Source organism: Crotalus tigris, unplaced genomic scaffold, assembly GCF_016545835.1.
Source record: "Crotalus tigris isolate CLP2741 ecotype Arizona unplaced genomic scaffold, ASM1654583v1 scf7180000018484.1034840, whole genome shotgun sequence".
NCBI classification, from domain to species: domain Eukaryota; kingdom Metazoa; phylum Chordata; class Lepidosauria; order Squamata; family Viperidae; genus Crotalus; species Crotalus tigris.
Window position 1 is genome coordinate 625,010 of NW_024097032.1, and position 17,380 is coordinate 642,389.

The 17,380-nt window shown below is 37.4% G+C and overlaps 1 protein-coding gene across 1 annotated transcript in view; it reads left to right on the forward strand.

Moving 5' to 3' along the window:
* The window catches only part of SCAMP1 (secretory carrier membrane protein 1), a 33,747-nt gene extending 16,837 nt beyond the window's left edge, over positions 1-16,910 (forward strand). The window contains exons 6-9 of the mRNA XM_039352819.1: positions 2,127-2,286; positions 3,928-4,029; positions 6,381-6,498; positions 12,383-16,910. Of these exons, the coding sequence (XP_039208753.1) occupies positions 2,127-2,286; positions 3,928-4,029; positions 6,381-6,498; positions 12,383-12,547 (545 nt within the window). The 3' untranslated portion in view covers positions 12,548-16,910. The remainder of the gene's footprint in view (positions 1-2,126; positions 2,287-3,927; positions 4,030-6,380; positions 6,499-12,382) is intronic.
* The last annotated feature ends 470 nt before the right edge of the window (positions 16,911-17,380 follow it).

The window sequence follows — 17,380 nt, forward strand, 5'->3', positions numbered from 1 at the left end:
TCCTGTATGTATTTATTGGCCCAGCTTTCAGATAATTAAATAGTATCTAAAAAAATTGTACATCCTATAATTATTGTAGAAACATCAGCTGCTACAACAAGTACCACTGCTTGCTTCTGTAGCTGGGAAATTTGGCAATATAAAGGGTTAATTTTTATTACAGAAGTAAAACCTTTACTGTATCATACTTTCACAAACACATAAATTGTTATAATCCAGGACTAGTATTGAAAGGGTCACTGAAAGGTTATTTCAGTCTGGTTTTTTTTTTTCAAAATTATATAATTGGAATGATTGGGATTTTAATTGCTTAGAAAAAGACTTTTAATTTAATTTAACATTTACTGTATTCCATGTAATTTATTTTGTGGGAAAGTATGATACTATTTGGCAATTATGAATAGATGCGTATTGGTCTGGTGGTTAATCATTTATAGTGGTCAAGATAATTACGGATAGTCCTTATCTTACGACCACAATTGAATCCTAAATTTCCATTGGTGAGCAAGAAAATTGTTAAGTGAGTTTTGCCAAATTTTACGACCTTTCTTGCCACAGTTGTTAAGTGAATCACCGCAGTTGTAAATTAGTAACATGGTTCTTAAGCAAATCTAGCTTCCCCATTGACTTTACTTGTCAGAAGGTGGCAAAAGATGATCGCGTGACTCAGGATTCTGCAACCATCATAAATGTGAGCTAATTGTCAAACACCTGAATTTTGATCACGTGACCACAGGGATGCTGCAGTGGTCATAAATGTGAAAAATAGTCATAGGTCACTTTTTTCGGTGCCGTTGCAACTTCGAACAGTCACTAAGTGAATGGTTGTAAGTCAGGACTATCTGTACTGAAAATCATTCTCATCGTCAGTATTGTTTTTAAAATAAAAGATTTCTATTTGATATTATTTACATATGCAGAGGTTCTAAGCAGACACACTTTTTAAAATGCTGCATGCAAGAGCTCTTCCCCCTGAAAAACATAATTGAGTGATATGGAAGAATAAAAAGAGACAACAGTTAAGGGAATTGCCATGAAAAACCTACTACCCTAAGACAGAAAGATGAGTGGGAAAAGCATCTATTGTTCTTTAAAATAATTTCTGAGGCTGATAAAAGCTGAGTATGTTACTATAGTACTTTCCTTTGAGGTAGGAACTAATTGGCCATGTTCTTCATCTGGCAACACGTATATACTGTGGAGCATAATGAATATAGAATACTGTAATAATGAATCCAGAATTTGATTCTTAGGGATGACTCCTTTCTATGAGTTTCTAATATAATGGGCATTTCTGATACAGTAGAGATTGTTATCTCTTTCTGCAGCTGCATCTGATCCCCTCCAAAAATTTCCTCCATAGAATTGTGGTAATGACACTAGGAACTATATTGGTAGGGAAAATAGAGGAGGGGGGGGGGAAATCTCACATCCTTCCAGTGTTGCTAACAATGTTTTGAACAGAACACCACTCAAAGCACCTGACTGCTGGGTGACAAAAGTTTACATCCAACCCAGAGTATGCTTGGGGTACTGTATGCTGTTTGAGGTAACATGTCAGATATTTCTGCTCCAACTTATTCCTTTATGTAAGGGTGAGAAACCTGTGGCCTTCTAGATACTGTATATCTGAATTACAATATATCATAGTTTCATGAAGGGCTACAGATTTCCTTTCCTTTTGGAAAAGCAGGCTTTATCTCAGTATCTCATATCCAAGCTTTTGTGTCAATATTATGGATTTTCAAATTCCTCCTTCTGTCTGGATTTCCTATAAAGCATGTGAGCCTTATCTAAAATCACAGTATCCTCTAATAGTCTCCCGTAAGGGATTAAGAGGTGGTATCATAGATATTCCTCTTCCCTTTCCATGCAACCCTTTGTTGATGATTCCTGGCTAATACATACATTTTGAATAGTTGTTGGAAGAATGCTTAAAAATAGGTTTTTAACATAGAATTCTAAAAAAGATTCATTCAACTGATTACAGTGACAAAATTCTGATTGATGAAGGTAACTTATTCAGTTTGATATATTGTTCTGTTATTAGTTATAGAGATATAGAAGCTCAATTTTAACCTCTTCTCTTCTCTTCTCTTCTCTTCTCTTCTCTTCTCTTCTCACAGTCCATGCTGTGACATTATTTCTTAATATTTTTGGATGTCTAGCCTGGTTTTGCCTTCAGCCCAGGCGAGGAGTAGACTTTGGACTGAGTATTCTCTGGTTCTTGCTTTTTACCCCATGTTCATTTGTCTGCTGGTATAGACCACTTTATGGAGCCTTCAGGTAAAATTATTATCTAAATTGTAATTTGTTCTATTAAAAGGGTATATAATTGATTTATATATTTCGCTTAATTAAAAAAAAGTAGTACTCAAATTATGACCACAATTGAGCCCTTTTACGACCTTTCTTGCCACAGCTGTTATGTGAATCATTCCAGTTCTTAAATTAGTAACACAGTTGTTAAGTGAATCTTGTTTCCCCATTGACTTTCTTTGTCAAAAGGTTGCAAGAGATGATTACATGACCTTGGGACATTGCAGCTATCATAAATATGAGCCAGTTGCCAAGTGTCCAAATTTTGATCACGTGACTTTGGGATGTCGCAGTGGTCATAAGTGTGAAAAAAACAGAAGTCACTTTTTTCAGTGGCATTGTAACTTCAAATAGTCATTAAATAAATAGTTATAAGTCGAGGACTACCTGTACAAAAATATAGCTATCTAAAATATCATTTAACTCAAGTTTTACAAATTTAGTGTCAATATACAGTAAACTGAATAATATTGAAAATTGATTTTTTGGTTTCTTTTGTACCATTTGGATGTACAGCTAATCCCCAAGTTAAGACAATAATATATCCATTATGGTCATACATTATGACACATGTATAGCAGATCATCGCATGACCAACCTAATTTTATTATTGTAGTGCTTGTTAAGTGAATCCATTGTTTGCTATAGGGTGTTTTTGCCAAAAACTGGAAATAAACCTCAGGTTTTGGCAAAAATATTGTAAATTGTGATCACATGACTGTGGGATACCACAAATGCTATAAATGTGTACCAACCGTCCAGCATCCGAAATGCCGCCATGGGGGGGGGCTCAGAACTTTGGCATTGGGGTGGGGGTCTATCATAATTTCAAACAGTTGCTAAGCAGCGACTTGTAATTTGAGGATTACCTGTATTTGCTTAATCAGCAGTTTACTTGGAAGGGATCCCAAACTCCTCATAACAATGGTAGACTTGAAATAATACATGAAGTTGACACCATGCAGTTATCAGAAGGTGTCAGTTGGACAGTGGTTGGTCTATCATGCTTCCTCACAAATCATTGTTGAGAACAATTTATCTTTTGAAGTAACTCTGGACTGGAGTATAATAATATAGTAGAGCATATAGGGAGAAGCTGTTCAAGACATAAAAGAACCTGTGCAGGACAATTGAGAATCTAAGCTGGTGTACCACTGAATTAGATTTCCTCTAAAATATTCTTTTCATGCATTCCTCTAAAATCAAGTAATATTCCACTTTTCTTGGAATGCTAGCTGAGCAAGAAAATAGCAAAGGAAAAATTGCTAGTGGACTTCTTAATGAATAAATAAATGACCATATAGTTTGAAATCTAGTTTCCTGTACTTCTTTTACAATATTGGTAAGCTTATTTTGTAGTTGCTTTGTTTGCTTTTTAACTACTGTGTTTTGCATGTGATGTTTAACTTTCTGGTAGTGTTTATTATATTCAATTTGGTAAGAATGCTTCTGAAAGTTCCTATTTCCAGGGGTTTTATACAGTCATAAAACAGAATTTATATACAAAATAGATGTTTGTTCTGTTAACCTGAGAGATATGATAGACTTGCTATTTTGCTTGGCAAGTATTATGAGAATATCTCATTTTTTTCTTTCCTTCTCTTTCAGGAGCGATAGCTCCTTCAGGTTCTTTGTTTTCTTCTTTGTCTACATTTGTCAATTTGCTGTGCATGTCCTTCAAGCTGTAGGATTCCAAGGTTGGGGGAACTGGTAAGTGTCCTGTTGTATTATTCTTCGGTAAATATATGTAGTGAGAGCAATAGCTTGCCATTTTTGCAAAAGTATTATAGCCCCATGAGAAACATTTCTTTTTAAATATTTTATAAACTTAAAAAGGTGTTTGCAATAATAAGGTATTATCTGAATCAGTAGGCAAGTGGTGTCAGGAATCAGAGCATGCCAAGAAGTAGTGGGTGCCAGGCCAGGCCATTTGCTAGTCGCTGCTTACTTGCAAAGAGGATGTCTGTTGAAGGAATAACACATGCCTACTATCCTTGTCATATGTGCTGATGGAGGCTTCTCATTTGCCCAGATATCAGAAACTGGAGAAAACTTCACTGGTGGGTAGGGGGTAAGGAAATCCTTTAGTTCAATTTTGCATGGAGTCTAGTTCTCATAGCAGTCCAAAAGAAGCCTTTACTGCAGTTTAAATTGTACCTTCTTGTGCAGAAGTGGGCAACCATTGGCCAAATATTGTTGAACCACAGTTTCCAACAATCCTAATTCCAGTATGTTGAATTGAGACTGATAGGAGCTGTTCAACATTTTGAAGGTGACATGTTCTTTTAGATTACTAATTTCTGCCTATCTCCCAGTCTTAATTCAAATTCATTCTGCCTGGATTGCAGTAATTGTTCTATCCTTTTTTTTTCTTTATATATCTAATTTGGTTCATGTATTGTAGTTTTGCTACAGCAAGCTGAATGCTGGAATAATATTACAAGAATAGCTCTCTTAACCTATGCTCATATTTTTAAGTGAAAATATGGCCTATTGGATTAATAAAAAAGGAGAATATGTCTCTATAATTTTATTGTGTGTATGGCCAATCTAGGCTTCATTAACATCCTAGAATCTGAAAAAAACCCAGATCCGTAAAGCCTCAACATTCATTAAAACTAAACAGACAAATTAATTGTTTTAGAATTTTAAACCACCCGGTTACTTGGTTGAGTTGGAGGGCTATAGTAATTGATTGGCTGGCTGGCTGAATGTATGAATGAAGCAAGCCAAGTGTATAAGAGACATCCTTATCTTGGGCAATTGTCATTATTTCACAAAAGGGACCTAGAGCAAGTTTACTCTGCCAGATCTCATGGGATAAGCAGAACCATTGAAGACAGGTGGTTATATAAGTACTCTGACCTTGTGCCATGCAGGCTTTATTTGAATTGCACCAAGAATCCTACTTGATTCAGTGCAACTCTTGTACCAGTGGTGATATGCAAGTGTACTAGGATGCATCCAAAACTGCACGTGTAATTGCATTCTGGACCAACTGTAGCTTCCAAAATCAAAACTGCAGCTTTCCAAAAACTTTTCAAGGGCTGCTCCATGCACAGCATCTTTCAATATTCCATTGGGAAGCAACTAAGGCATATGTGATCATGAGCAGAGCTTCCTAATCTAGGAACAAGCGGAAATTGGCACAAAGTATGCATTTATGAAAAAGCTCTCTTGTCAAGATATTCCCTGCTTCTTGAGTTGGAGCCATGTTTCCAGGTCCCCCCTCCCCTCCTGAATGAACATCAACTTTCTCTGTAAGTACTACAGTACTACCTAAATAATATAACTCTAAAGCTGAGTCTTTCCCCTACTGATAAACCTTTTCTTTGTCGATATTCATAATTGGAACAATTACATTATTTGGCATGTAAGAATGTCTGAAACAGAATTTGTATGGCAAATTTACTGCTTATGGAAAGATGTCAGCTGTGAAGATAGCATTTAAAATGTTCTGATTTCAGAAGCAATAAAGAAGCTAACAGATTTTTCATAGTTGTTTTCCTTACTAACTGTTTTCCTTACTAACCACTGTTTTGGTCAAATTTTAACTATACCACATGCTGTAAATAATTGAGCTTTGTTTCCTATCCATAGGCATATGGTTTAAATAAAAGTTCAAGAATTCTTCCTTATGGCATAAAATATGACATAATTAATAGTCCACATTTTCAAGTAGTATCTAAGTCAGGAAAGGAAAGCTTAACTGAGTAGTTGTGTAATTTAAACAGCAACTTTCAATATGCTTATATGAGATATACTTTATTAAATGTAATTCTGGTTTAATATAACAAAGGCAATTTACAAAATTCAGTAAGATTGTAAAAGAATTCAGGACTGCTTATTTCCCACCCATCAAAAAAATTAATAATCTGAAGTATTTGTGTTTTCAGTTCTTTTAGGAGTGGGTTTTTAAAATATGTTTTAAGAAATTCCTCTGTAATCCATAGGAAGAAATGATATTTTCCTGTAAAACATAATGATGGAGGGAAAAATAGCCATACTTCTTTAAAGACTGTTATAGATGTGTTTTTTAGAGCTCTCTGTATTTTCTTTAGTGGATGGATTTCATCTCTCACTGGACTTAACCAGAGTATTCCAGTAGGCATTATGATGATAGTCATAGCAGCACTTTTTACAGCTTCTGCGGTCATCTCACTAATTATGTTTAAAAAGGTAAGTGTTTTTTCCATCCAGAAAAATGGAATTCTTTAAACATGTTTTAGTCAACTCAACTGATTATGGTTATAAAAATAAATAACTATAATCAGTTGGCTTGACAAAATTCTTTCTTGATGCTATTCACATTTGGTTTACCATTTTTAGAAATGAAATAAAATAGATTTCTTTCATTGTTAAATTTAAAATAACATAATAGCAAATTAGTTTGATTTAGAGGATGTTTGGTTTTAAGATCTCTTGTGAAGAGAACCCATTATGAACATAGGAATTTTTTTCAAAAGATTACATCAACAAAAAATACTTTGTTCTTTCCTGCAGTATCTCTCAAAAATTATGCATTTTAATATTTAGAAACTAGATGCATCACATTCAATTTTAAAAACATGAACTCTTGCCATAAGAATTTTCTTATCCATCTTTTCTCTGTAGTCTTCCATCATTCTGGTCAGGATTAAGGATTTGTTCAGTTGCACATGCTTTTATTTACTGTTTTAAAATATGATAAATGGAAAAATATAAACAAATGTTTAATTGAAGAAATAATAAAAGTAGTTAACATACATGTGAGAACAAATAGACGAGGAAAGAAATAACAATATGATAACAATATCACATTTCATTCGGAGGATGAAATACCCTTGGCAATACTCACAAGGGTATTAAATCATAAACTTTCTGAGGAATGTTAAGACCACAAAAATGGACATATGAATAAGATAAGCAATATATATGTCTGATTCTTATTTCAAATATATATGCACATAAAACAGCTGCTATGGTAATTAGCAGTTTACTCAAAGTCAAGGAGATAACAGCAGACAACAAATGAAAACAAAAACAGTCTCTGAAAAGAGCTTACCTAAACAGTTGCTTTTAACAGCAGCACGCAAAAGACTAGTCAAAATTCAGTCCAAATTTTTAAGAGCCAAATCAGGGTTGTCAGCTAGGCCAGAGGCCAGAATTTCTCAGAGTCCAAGTGAACCTTGCACAAGAGCCAGAGATCAAATACTGGTACCGTATATGCCGGCGTATTAGGCGACCCGGCGTATAAGACGACCCCCGTCTTTATAGCCGAGCTGCATTCCTAGAACGTCGTCTTATACGCTGGAAACTACCAGTATTTCTGGCGTATAAGAGGACTCAGTGTATAAGACGACCCCCGTCTTTGGCACCGAGTTTAGCGCTTCCGGAAGTCGTCTTATACACCGGCATATACGGTAGTTGATTCCAATGAACAAAAATGGGTCAGGTCTGTCTCTTAAATCAGGCTGCAGCCAGCTGTCTTTAATCAAAAGTTTTACTCATTTATTTATTTATTTTCAGTGTTTATATGCCGCCCAATCCCAAAGGACTCAGGGCGGTGTACAAAGTTAAAACAATGATAAAACAATAAAATAAAGCAGTCATACCGCGAGTCCGATCATATCCCTCCCCCCCGGGGACATCAGCCCCAGGCCTGCCGGAACAGGAGGGTTTTAACGGCCTTCTTAAAGGCCGGCAGGGTGGGAGTAGTTCGAACCTCGGGGGGAAGTTGATTCCACCAGGTCGGAGCCACCACAGAAAAGGCCCTTCCCCGAGGGCCCGCCAACCGACATTGTCTGGCCGACGGGACCTGAAGGAGGCCCAATCTATGGGACCTCACCAGTCTCTGGGAGCTGTGCGGCAGAATGTGGTCCTGTAAGTAACCTGGCCCTATGCCATGAAGGGCTTTAAAGGTGATAACCAACACCTTGAATTGCGTCCGGAGACCCACAGGAAGCCAGTGCAGCTCGCGGAGGATAGGTGACACGTGGGCGTACCTTGGCGCGCCCACAATCGCTCTCGCGGCTGCGTTCTGAACCAACTGCAGCCTCCGAACGCTCTTCAAGGGTAGCCCCATGTAGAGCGCGTTACAGTAATCCAGTCTTGAGGTGACAAGGGCATGAGTGACTGTGAGTAAAGCCTCCCGGTCCAAATAAGGCCGCAACTGGTGCACTAGGCAAACCTGTGCAAAGGTCCCCCTGGCCACAGCCGATAGATGTTGTTCCAGATTTAGCTGCGAGTCCAGGAGGACACCCAAGTTGCGTGCCTGCACTGAGGGAGGTAAATTTGCCCCCCCCCCAGGACTAAAGATGGACCATCCAGTTGGCCTTTGGGAGGCAAGACCCAGAGCCACTCGGTCTTGTCAGGGTTGAGTCTAAGCCTGTTCACCCCCATCCAGACCCTCACATCTTCCAGGCACCGGCACATCACGTCGACTGCTTCACTGAAAGGACACGGGGTGGAGATATATAATTGGGTATCATCCGCGTACTGATGATACCTCACCCCGTGTCGCCGAATGATCTCACCCAGCGGTTTCATGTAGATGTTAAAAAGGAGGGGGGACAGGACCGAGCCCTGAGGCACCCCATAATCGAGGCGCCTAGGGGTCGATCTCTGTCCGCCCGCCAACACCGACTGCGACCTGTCGGAGAGGTAGGGGGAGAACCACCGCAATACGGTGCCGCCCACCCCCACCTCTCCGAGATAACGCAGAAGGATACCATGATCGATATCAGTATCTTTTATACTGATAACTTGCTTGGCAAGGAGCCTCATAGAATAACTCTGCTCTGCTCTGTATTCTATTCACTGTGTGTGGGGCTGGGTAGTCTTGGATCATGGTAATCTGGCTGTTCTATCTGTGGTGCCTGTGTTTGATCAACCTCAGGTAATACTTGGCTCTTTGTCTTCTGAGGCTGAATTCTGCAGGTTCTGCTGGAGCCTTTTCCTCTGCGTCTGAGTCATCTGAGTTCTGGCCCTTAATAATATATACTATATTACTTTAATGTTTAGAGGCTGGTAAACAGAAATTGTCCTTTGATACACCTCAAATAGATTCAGTTTCCATTTTTTCAATTGTTATAATAGGTGTCATTGAAATATTGTGTGGCCTTTTTTATTTGACCACTAGGGGTCATAGTTTCTGCTTACAACTAGACTACCTTCTGCCATAGTGCAATAGGCATGCCAGAAAAAAAAAAGAAAAAACTTATTCCTGTGAGTTGAAATATCAACAGTATTTTAACTAGCTAAAGCACCTCCCTTAAAATAAATTGGATCTAAAAAATTATTAGGGAATACTTTTCTCTTTGTCAAGTACTGACTTCAAGCACTAATCTGTTAACTTCAGCCAGCATGTTCAAGGAATTGTTGGTAATTTAGAAGAGATTTTTAAACGTGTGAAAAGTTTTTATTTGATTTTAGTCTACTATAATTAAAAGTTGTTAGGCTAAAACAAAAGGGTATCATTCCACTCTGGCTTTCCAACTTAGCTCTGTGCATATCAAATACCTATTTCTATCAAAAGATTTCAGTTAAATTTCGCTTCGTATTTGGTGAATTTTTTTCAACGTTTCTCAGCTCCATGTATTTGTTCAGCAGGCAGAACCTATTAGGCCCATTACCAGTTTCTTACTTATAATATTCATCCTGTTTGATTTATCATGATGATCTAAAATCGCCATATAGGATGTTTCTTTGAACCATAATAACTTCTATCCATGAAAATCAGTGTTCATAGATGTCTAATATACTCCTGTTGACATACACAGTGGAGCAAAAAAGTATTTAGTCAGCCACCAATTGTGCAAGTTCTCCCACTTAAAAAGAGGAGAGAGGCCTGTAATTGTCATCATAGGTAGACCTCAACTATGAGAGACAAAATGAGAAAACAAATCCAGACAATCACATTGTTTGATTTGGAAAGAATTTATTTGCAAATTATGGTGGAAAATAAGTATGTGGTCAATATCAAAAGATCATCTCAATACTTTGTTATATATCCTTTGTTGGCAATGACAGAGGTCAAACATTTTCTGTAAGTCTTCACAAGGTTGGCACACACTGTTGCTGGTATGTTGGCCCATTCCTCCATGCAGATCTCGTCTAGAGTAGTGATGTTTTGGGGCTGTCGCTGGGCAACACGGACTTTCAACTCCCTCCAAAGGTTTTCTATGGGGTTGAGATCTGGAGACTGGCTAGGCCACTCCAGACCTTGAAATGCTTCTTACGAAGCCACTCTTTCATTGCCCAGGCGGTGTGTTTGGGATCATTGTCATGCTGAAAGACCCAGCCATGTTTCATCTTCAATGTCCTTGCTGATGGAAGAAGGTTTGCACTCAAAATCTCACGATACATGGCCCCATTCATTCTTTCCTGTATACGGATCAGTTGTCCTGGTCCCTTTGCAGACAAACAGCCCCAAAGCATGATGTTGCCACCCCCATGCTTCACAGTAGGTATGGTGTTCTTTGGATGCAACTCAGCATTCTCTCTCCTCCAAACACGACGAGTTGTGTTTCTACCAAACAGTTCTACTTTGGTTTCATCTGACATAGGACATTCTCCCAATCCTCTTCTGGATCATCCAAATGCTCTCTAGCAAACTTCAGACGGGCCAGACATGTACTGGCTTAAGCAGGGTGACACGTCTGGCACTGCAGGATCTGAGTCCCTGGCGGCGTAGTGTGTTACTGATGGTTGCCTTTGTTACGTTGGTCCCAGCTCTCTGCAGGTCATTCCCTAGGTCCCCCCGTGTGGTTCTGGGATTTTTGTTCACCGTTCTTGTAATCATGTTGACCCCATGGGGTGAGATCTTGCGTGGAGCCCCAGATCAAGGGAGATTATCAGTGGTCTTGTATGTCTTCCATTTTCTAATTATTGCTCCCACAGTTGATTTCTTCACACCAAGCTGCTTGCCTATTGCAGATTCAGTCTTCCCAGCCTGGTGCAAGTCTACAATTTTGTTTCTGGTGTCCTTTGACAGCACTTTGGTCTTCACCATAGTGGAGTTTGGAGTGTGACTGTTTGAGGTTGTGGACAGGTGTCTTTTATACTGATAACAAGTTCAAACAGGTGCCATTAATACAGGTAATGAGTGGAGGACAAAGGAGACTCTTAAAGAAGAAGTTACAGGTCTGTGAGAGCCAGAAATCTTGCTTGTTTGTAGTAGGTGACCAAATACTTATTTTCCGCCATAATTTGCAAATAAATTATTTCCAAATCAGACAATGTGATTGTCTGGATTTGTTTTCTCATTTTGTCTCTCATAGTTGAGGTCTACCTATGATGACAATTACAGGCCTCTCTCATCTTTTTAAGTGGGAGAACTTGCACAATTGGTAGCTGACTAAATACTTTTTTGCCCCACTGTATGCTAAGAAATCAATTTTATTTATTTGGCTTTACTTAGGATATAGGGCGACTCAGTGGCTTAAAAGGTCTGTGCTCCAGCAGTTCGAGTCCTACCACTGCGTGACAGACTGAGCTCCTGTCACGTGCCCCAGCTCCTGCCAACCTAGCAGTTCAAAAGCATATAAATGCAAGTAGATAAATAGGTACCACTTCGATGGGAAGGTAACAACATTCCGTGTTTTGCCACATGCTCTGCGGCTTGATGTCATGCTGACCATATGACCTCGGAAACACCTTTGGACAGTGCTGGCTCAGTGGCCTAGAAACAGAGATGACCACTACCCTCTAAACTTGGCTACGACTAGCAAAATAAAACACACAGGGATTCCTTTATCTTTACCTTAGTTAGGATGCAATTATATATAATGGTGTTTATAACAAGTCACAGTGGTGTCAAAATGATGGAAGTATGTTGTAACGTTTTTAAGCAAATAATGCTTATGTTTTGTAAAAAGTAAAAACATTGGACAAAGAAGAAAAATCAAGAGTTTGCAATGTCTGCAAATATTGTAGGCCATCTCAAAGTCCGTGCCATGACTGAAAGTGGTGGTTAAATTCAGCATTTTCCTTTTAATTGGGGGCCTAAAACTTTTGGTTAAATTCTGTATAATGGGTACGTCTTGAATCATGCCTCAAATTTTCTCTTTGGCCTTCTTTATAGGTACATGGTTTATATCGTACAACTGGAGCAAGTTTTGAGAAGGCCCAACAAGAATTTGCAACGGGTGTGATGTCCAACAAAACTGTACAAACTGCTGCAGCAAGTGCTGCCTCAACAGCAGCAACCAGTGCTGCTCAAAATGCTTTCAAGGGTAATCAAATATAGACAAAAGAAATGAAACACATTACAAATTTCTGGCTGTCCTTTATTTTTCAGTCCCTAAAGACTTATGTTTAAAATGCACACAGCATGTATGTCTTTTCAGCTGTGCATGGGCTAAGACAGAAAAAGATCATTTCATTCCTTTTAGAATTTTGTAATGAGAAGTTCTTCCTAGCTACTCTATTACCTTACAATAGTTATTTTTTTTTCTCCATATTTTTGGAGGTACATGATATTTGATGAAAATTAAAACAGTAGTTTTAAAATTTGTACTAAAAGTTTAGCTTCTGAGATAAGCAAATGATTTTGTTTTTCCATGGTGTGTCGCTCTCCGTGGAACTGTTCCTCCTGACTTGAGAAAAGCACTTTGAATTAACCCTGTTCATAACACTTTGCTTCCCTGTTTTCGTAAGAAACAAAAGTAGCTGACAATTTTGAACATTAACTTTTAGCTGCTGCTTTGTAGCTCCAGCAGCTGATGAAGGACAGACGTAAGCTTAAAATAAGTATGATAGATAATGTAAATTCTTTTTTTAGGAGAATAGATTTTTTTAATACTCGGAGTCTGCATGAAAATTTTTTGACCATGCTGCACTAGTGTTCTGGTCCACAAATTGTCTATCAGTCTGGTTATAGTATTTGTTAAGATCTGTTTTCATGGTGTATATAGTGTGCTAACAGATATCTTCATTCAAGTAATGCAACATGAAGTGAAAAGAATTATGTTTTAACTGAGGCAGAGTTGTTATATTTGTTCTTTTTGATTTCACTATTCATGATTAGGAAGCACATATTTCTAAACAGAATCTGTTTAGCAATATTTAAAACACTAATAATAGCTAGTCCATTCTGACTTATGTTAAATTGTAGTGGAATTTATTTTGTGCTTCAGAATTTTGACATTTTTAAAGTGTGCATTTGTGTTTAATGCTATTATATCATTAGTCTTGTCAGTCACTCTGTTTAGTATTTGTATAAACATCTGAATATTCAGTAACTTATTTAAATTTTTAACATTACTATAGACCCTAATCAGGCTTTTAAACATTGATAATTATGTACTTGAATTCTTTTAACATACTTCAGCCTTCATATAAGATTTAATCTGAATGTGCATTTTATTAAATGCAAATTGAAGATATACTTTATCACAATTAGTCTAGTGTGGTGCTATATGGCAGCTTTTTGTTATTTTAATTCATATTCTATTAATTACCTCTTGAGGTCACTGTTTCCTTTTTGAGTTTCTAAATTCTAGGTGTTAATATATGATAATTTGAAACATACTATGGATTAACCACTTGAATGGTATTCCATTCCTGTCATTAAGAGATTTTTATTTTTCTATTGGGTAACATACTATAGTGGCGAATTTGATTTTCTTGAATTCTGATATAACATTAATTTGAAAAAAAATAATTCATCATGTTCTAAATTTCCCCACCTGGAGTGCAAACATGTCGTCTTTAACATGTTCCGTAGAATCTCAGGTTGTAATGTTTGGAGAGGACCTTAGATGGCACCTGATCCAGTCTTTCTCAACCTTGGCAATTTTAAGATGTGTGGGCTTCCTGACTGGCTGGGAATTTTGTAGAATCCTAACAACGGCTATCCTGGCTCTGAATATGCAGGGAAGAGTCCACCACTTCCCAAGGCAGTCTTGTTCCATTGTTGAATAGCTTTTACTATTTTCCTTGATCTCTGGCTGAACTTTGCTTCCTTGTAATCTAAATCCATTATTTGTCTTTTGGAACAATTCTGATCAATCCTGGCCTGATTTCTACATGACAGCCATTTGTCCGAAATGGTATAGGGTTTCCTACCTGAGCAGGGGTTGGACTAGATGACCTCCAAGGTCCCTTCCATCATCATCATCATCATCATCATCATCATCATCATCATCATCATTATTATTATTATTATTATTATTATTATTATTATCAGAAAGAGGCACTGGGTTAGGTTAGCATGATTTATTAATAAATGTACCTTTCCTAAATACTCAAAAAATGTACATAAACCCATTGCTTAATTATTCTAGGAATTCTCTGAGTATTGACATCAAGCTGGCCAGAGTTTTCTTTGGGGGGGGGGCAGGAATAATATTTAGAAGAGATATTTGTATCTCACATGGGGCACAATGGCTCAGATGAAAGCTTGTCACCTGGAAAGCTGACAGCCCAGATTTGAGACCTCAGTACTGTGCAATGGGGTGAGCTCCTGTTTTTTGCTCCATCTCCTGCCGACCTAGCAGTTTGAAAGCATGCAAATGTAAGTAGATTGATACCACTTCAGTGGGAAAGTAGCAGCATTTGGTACACCTTTGACATGCTGGCCACATGACCACGGAAAATGTCTTTGGACAATGCTGGATCCCTTGGCCAAGAAACAAAGATGAACACTGTGTCCTTGAGTTGGACACGACTGGACAGGAGAAACTTTTACCTATTTGTATTACAGAGTTGAGCAGTGGGGTCCTTGGTGCTCTCTGAGCTTAGCTGTTTTCTTACGAACATTTCATCAGCAAACTAGGTAATATCTTCAGTGCTGGAAGAGAGTGGGGTTTCGTCACCAGCAAACAACACCCATATGAGCAGAAATTAACACTAGACCAACAATCAAGAAATAAACAATATTCCAATCAAGGAATCGCCAGTGAATACAAACTAACTGTAAAGAACAGCCTAATCAAGAAATCACCAAGCTCACTCATGACAGTGTAGTATATAAAAGAAAAACAAACCCCACTCCATACTAACACTGATGATGTTACCTAGTTTGAGAATGAATGTTTGCAAGAAAATTACCAAGCTCAGAGAGCACCAAGGACTCCACGGGAATAACATTTGCCCTTCTCCAACCCTGTGATTCCAGCCATGATTTCTTAAAGATCATAAGGGCTCCTAGATGACATTTGCAGGCTCTTTCAGAACTCTTGAATGTAATTGGTCACATTCTGGAGACTTAAATCCGTTCTTGGAAGCCAGGTGTTTCCTAGCCTTTTAATTATCTTGGATTACTATTGGATTTCAGTATTTACGATCTTTTCTTTGTTCCTTTCTTTACTTTTACTTACATACTAATGTTTATATCTCACCCAGCTCCAGAGACTTCAGGCAGTTAACAGTGTATAAAATTTACAGAATTAATAAAGTAGATGTTTTATTTCTTTTTCATGTATTTATTTCAATCCTTGATCCCTAACGCATGGCCACTTTAATTGCTAATCATTTAAATCTTACTGAGGAAACTGTGTTCACATTTATTAAAGGATCTAATTTTTCTCAGGTGATAAAGCAGATTGAAACTTGAAATATATAAATGTGGGCCTAATTTGCAGTAGGTCTGGTAGTCATGTTAGTTCCAGCAGGTAGAACACATGTTGATTATAATGTCCATTTTCATTCTTCTAAACCATAATAAAAAAAATGGACTCATATGGACACATAATGAACTTATTCTTCCAGATTAAATCAAAATTAATGTAATGAGTAAACTATTATTCGCAATTTCTTATTGTTCACTATGACAGAAGGCTGTTGTATGTTAAATATTTAACAAACAAATGCTATCAAAGTCTGTTGGTGAACAAGTCTACACCTATTACTACACTAATTTTGTAAACACCCAGTTGTAATGGTTTTTAGGTCATACTAGAATGTCAATTGTTTTTCATTTCTAATTTTGGCATTGGAGATATTTAGGTGAGGAAAGTCTGTATATTTTGTAAATTACTAGTGATGCTTTGCCATCCTTGTGAATGTGACAATTCTGTATAAATGCACACAGATACTGTGATACTGCATGTCTGGGTAGTTCTGCATATTTATTGTATCATTTCAGTGACATAGAATAAAATGATTCCTGATTATTTGCTCTGTATAGTTTAAAAAATAAAGTAGGGTCTTTTGTAAAATGCAAGATAAAATACCAAAAGGCTAATATGTACAGTAAATACTAGGTTTTTGTCCCAGTTCAGCTCTAGTCCTGGAGGCAGAATGTGGATGAAGATTTATTTGGAACATTGTCATGTGGATCAACATCAGTAGCATTCCACATTTTTATTCTGGCATTATTACTCACATGTAATTATGAATAATTAACGCTGGACCAGGGAGTTGAGTTTTTTGTATTATGTATATAAATTCTACAATTTGCATCACTGGCAAAGCTAAGCCTGCCTGCAGAACAACTCATTGAAAGAACAATCAAAAGCTGGGCTTGGTTTTCAAGGAAATACTTGGTTGTGTTTTGTTTCTGTGATGTAAATGGGAGATTTAAAAAGAAAAATTATTGAAATTTATGCAATTGATAGGTGTTATTAGAGGAAGCTTTGGAAGTAAAACAGAACCTTTGAAAACCGAAACTATTTCCTGGTATTTGTTTTGAATAGAGGGGTGTTGAATGTTATTTTTGTTACACTTGTGATTGGCCACTTTATTGTTAATCCTTTGTATAGCAGTGAAGTTACTTATAATGGTCACAATATAGAGCCTATCACTTGCTCTTTAATATATCACTGGTGTCGTTTTCTTCTGTTTTCCCTTCTCAAAGGCTGTCTTCTGAGCCATGTAGGAAAGAAAATGTCATCACGCAGTTCACTTTTTAAAGTATCTAAAAGTCTTCCTCACTGTAGAAAATCACTTTTTTTAAAAAAAACGGGTAGATGACCAATACTTGTAACCAAACTTTGTATTTGTGTGTTAACAATAACAGTAAGAGCATTCTCACAACATTATAACCATGTCATTATAAATGGAGGATATGCAGTTGGGTTGATTGATGGTAAGCGTTTACATGGCAAGAATCAGGAAACTAGAACTTATATTCTAGTAG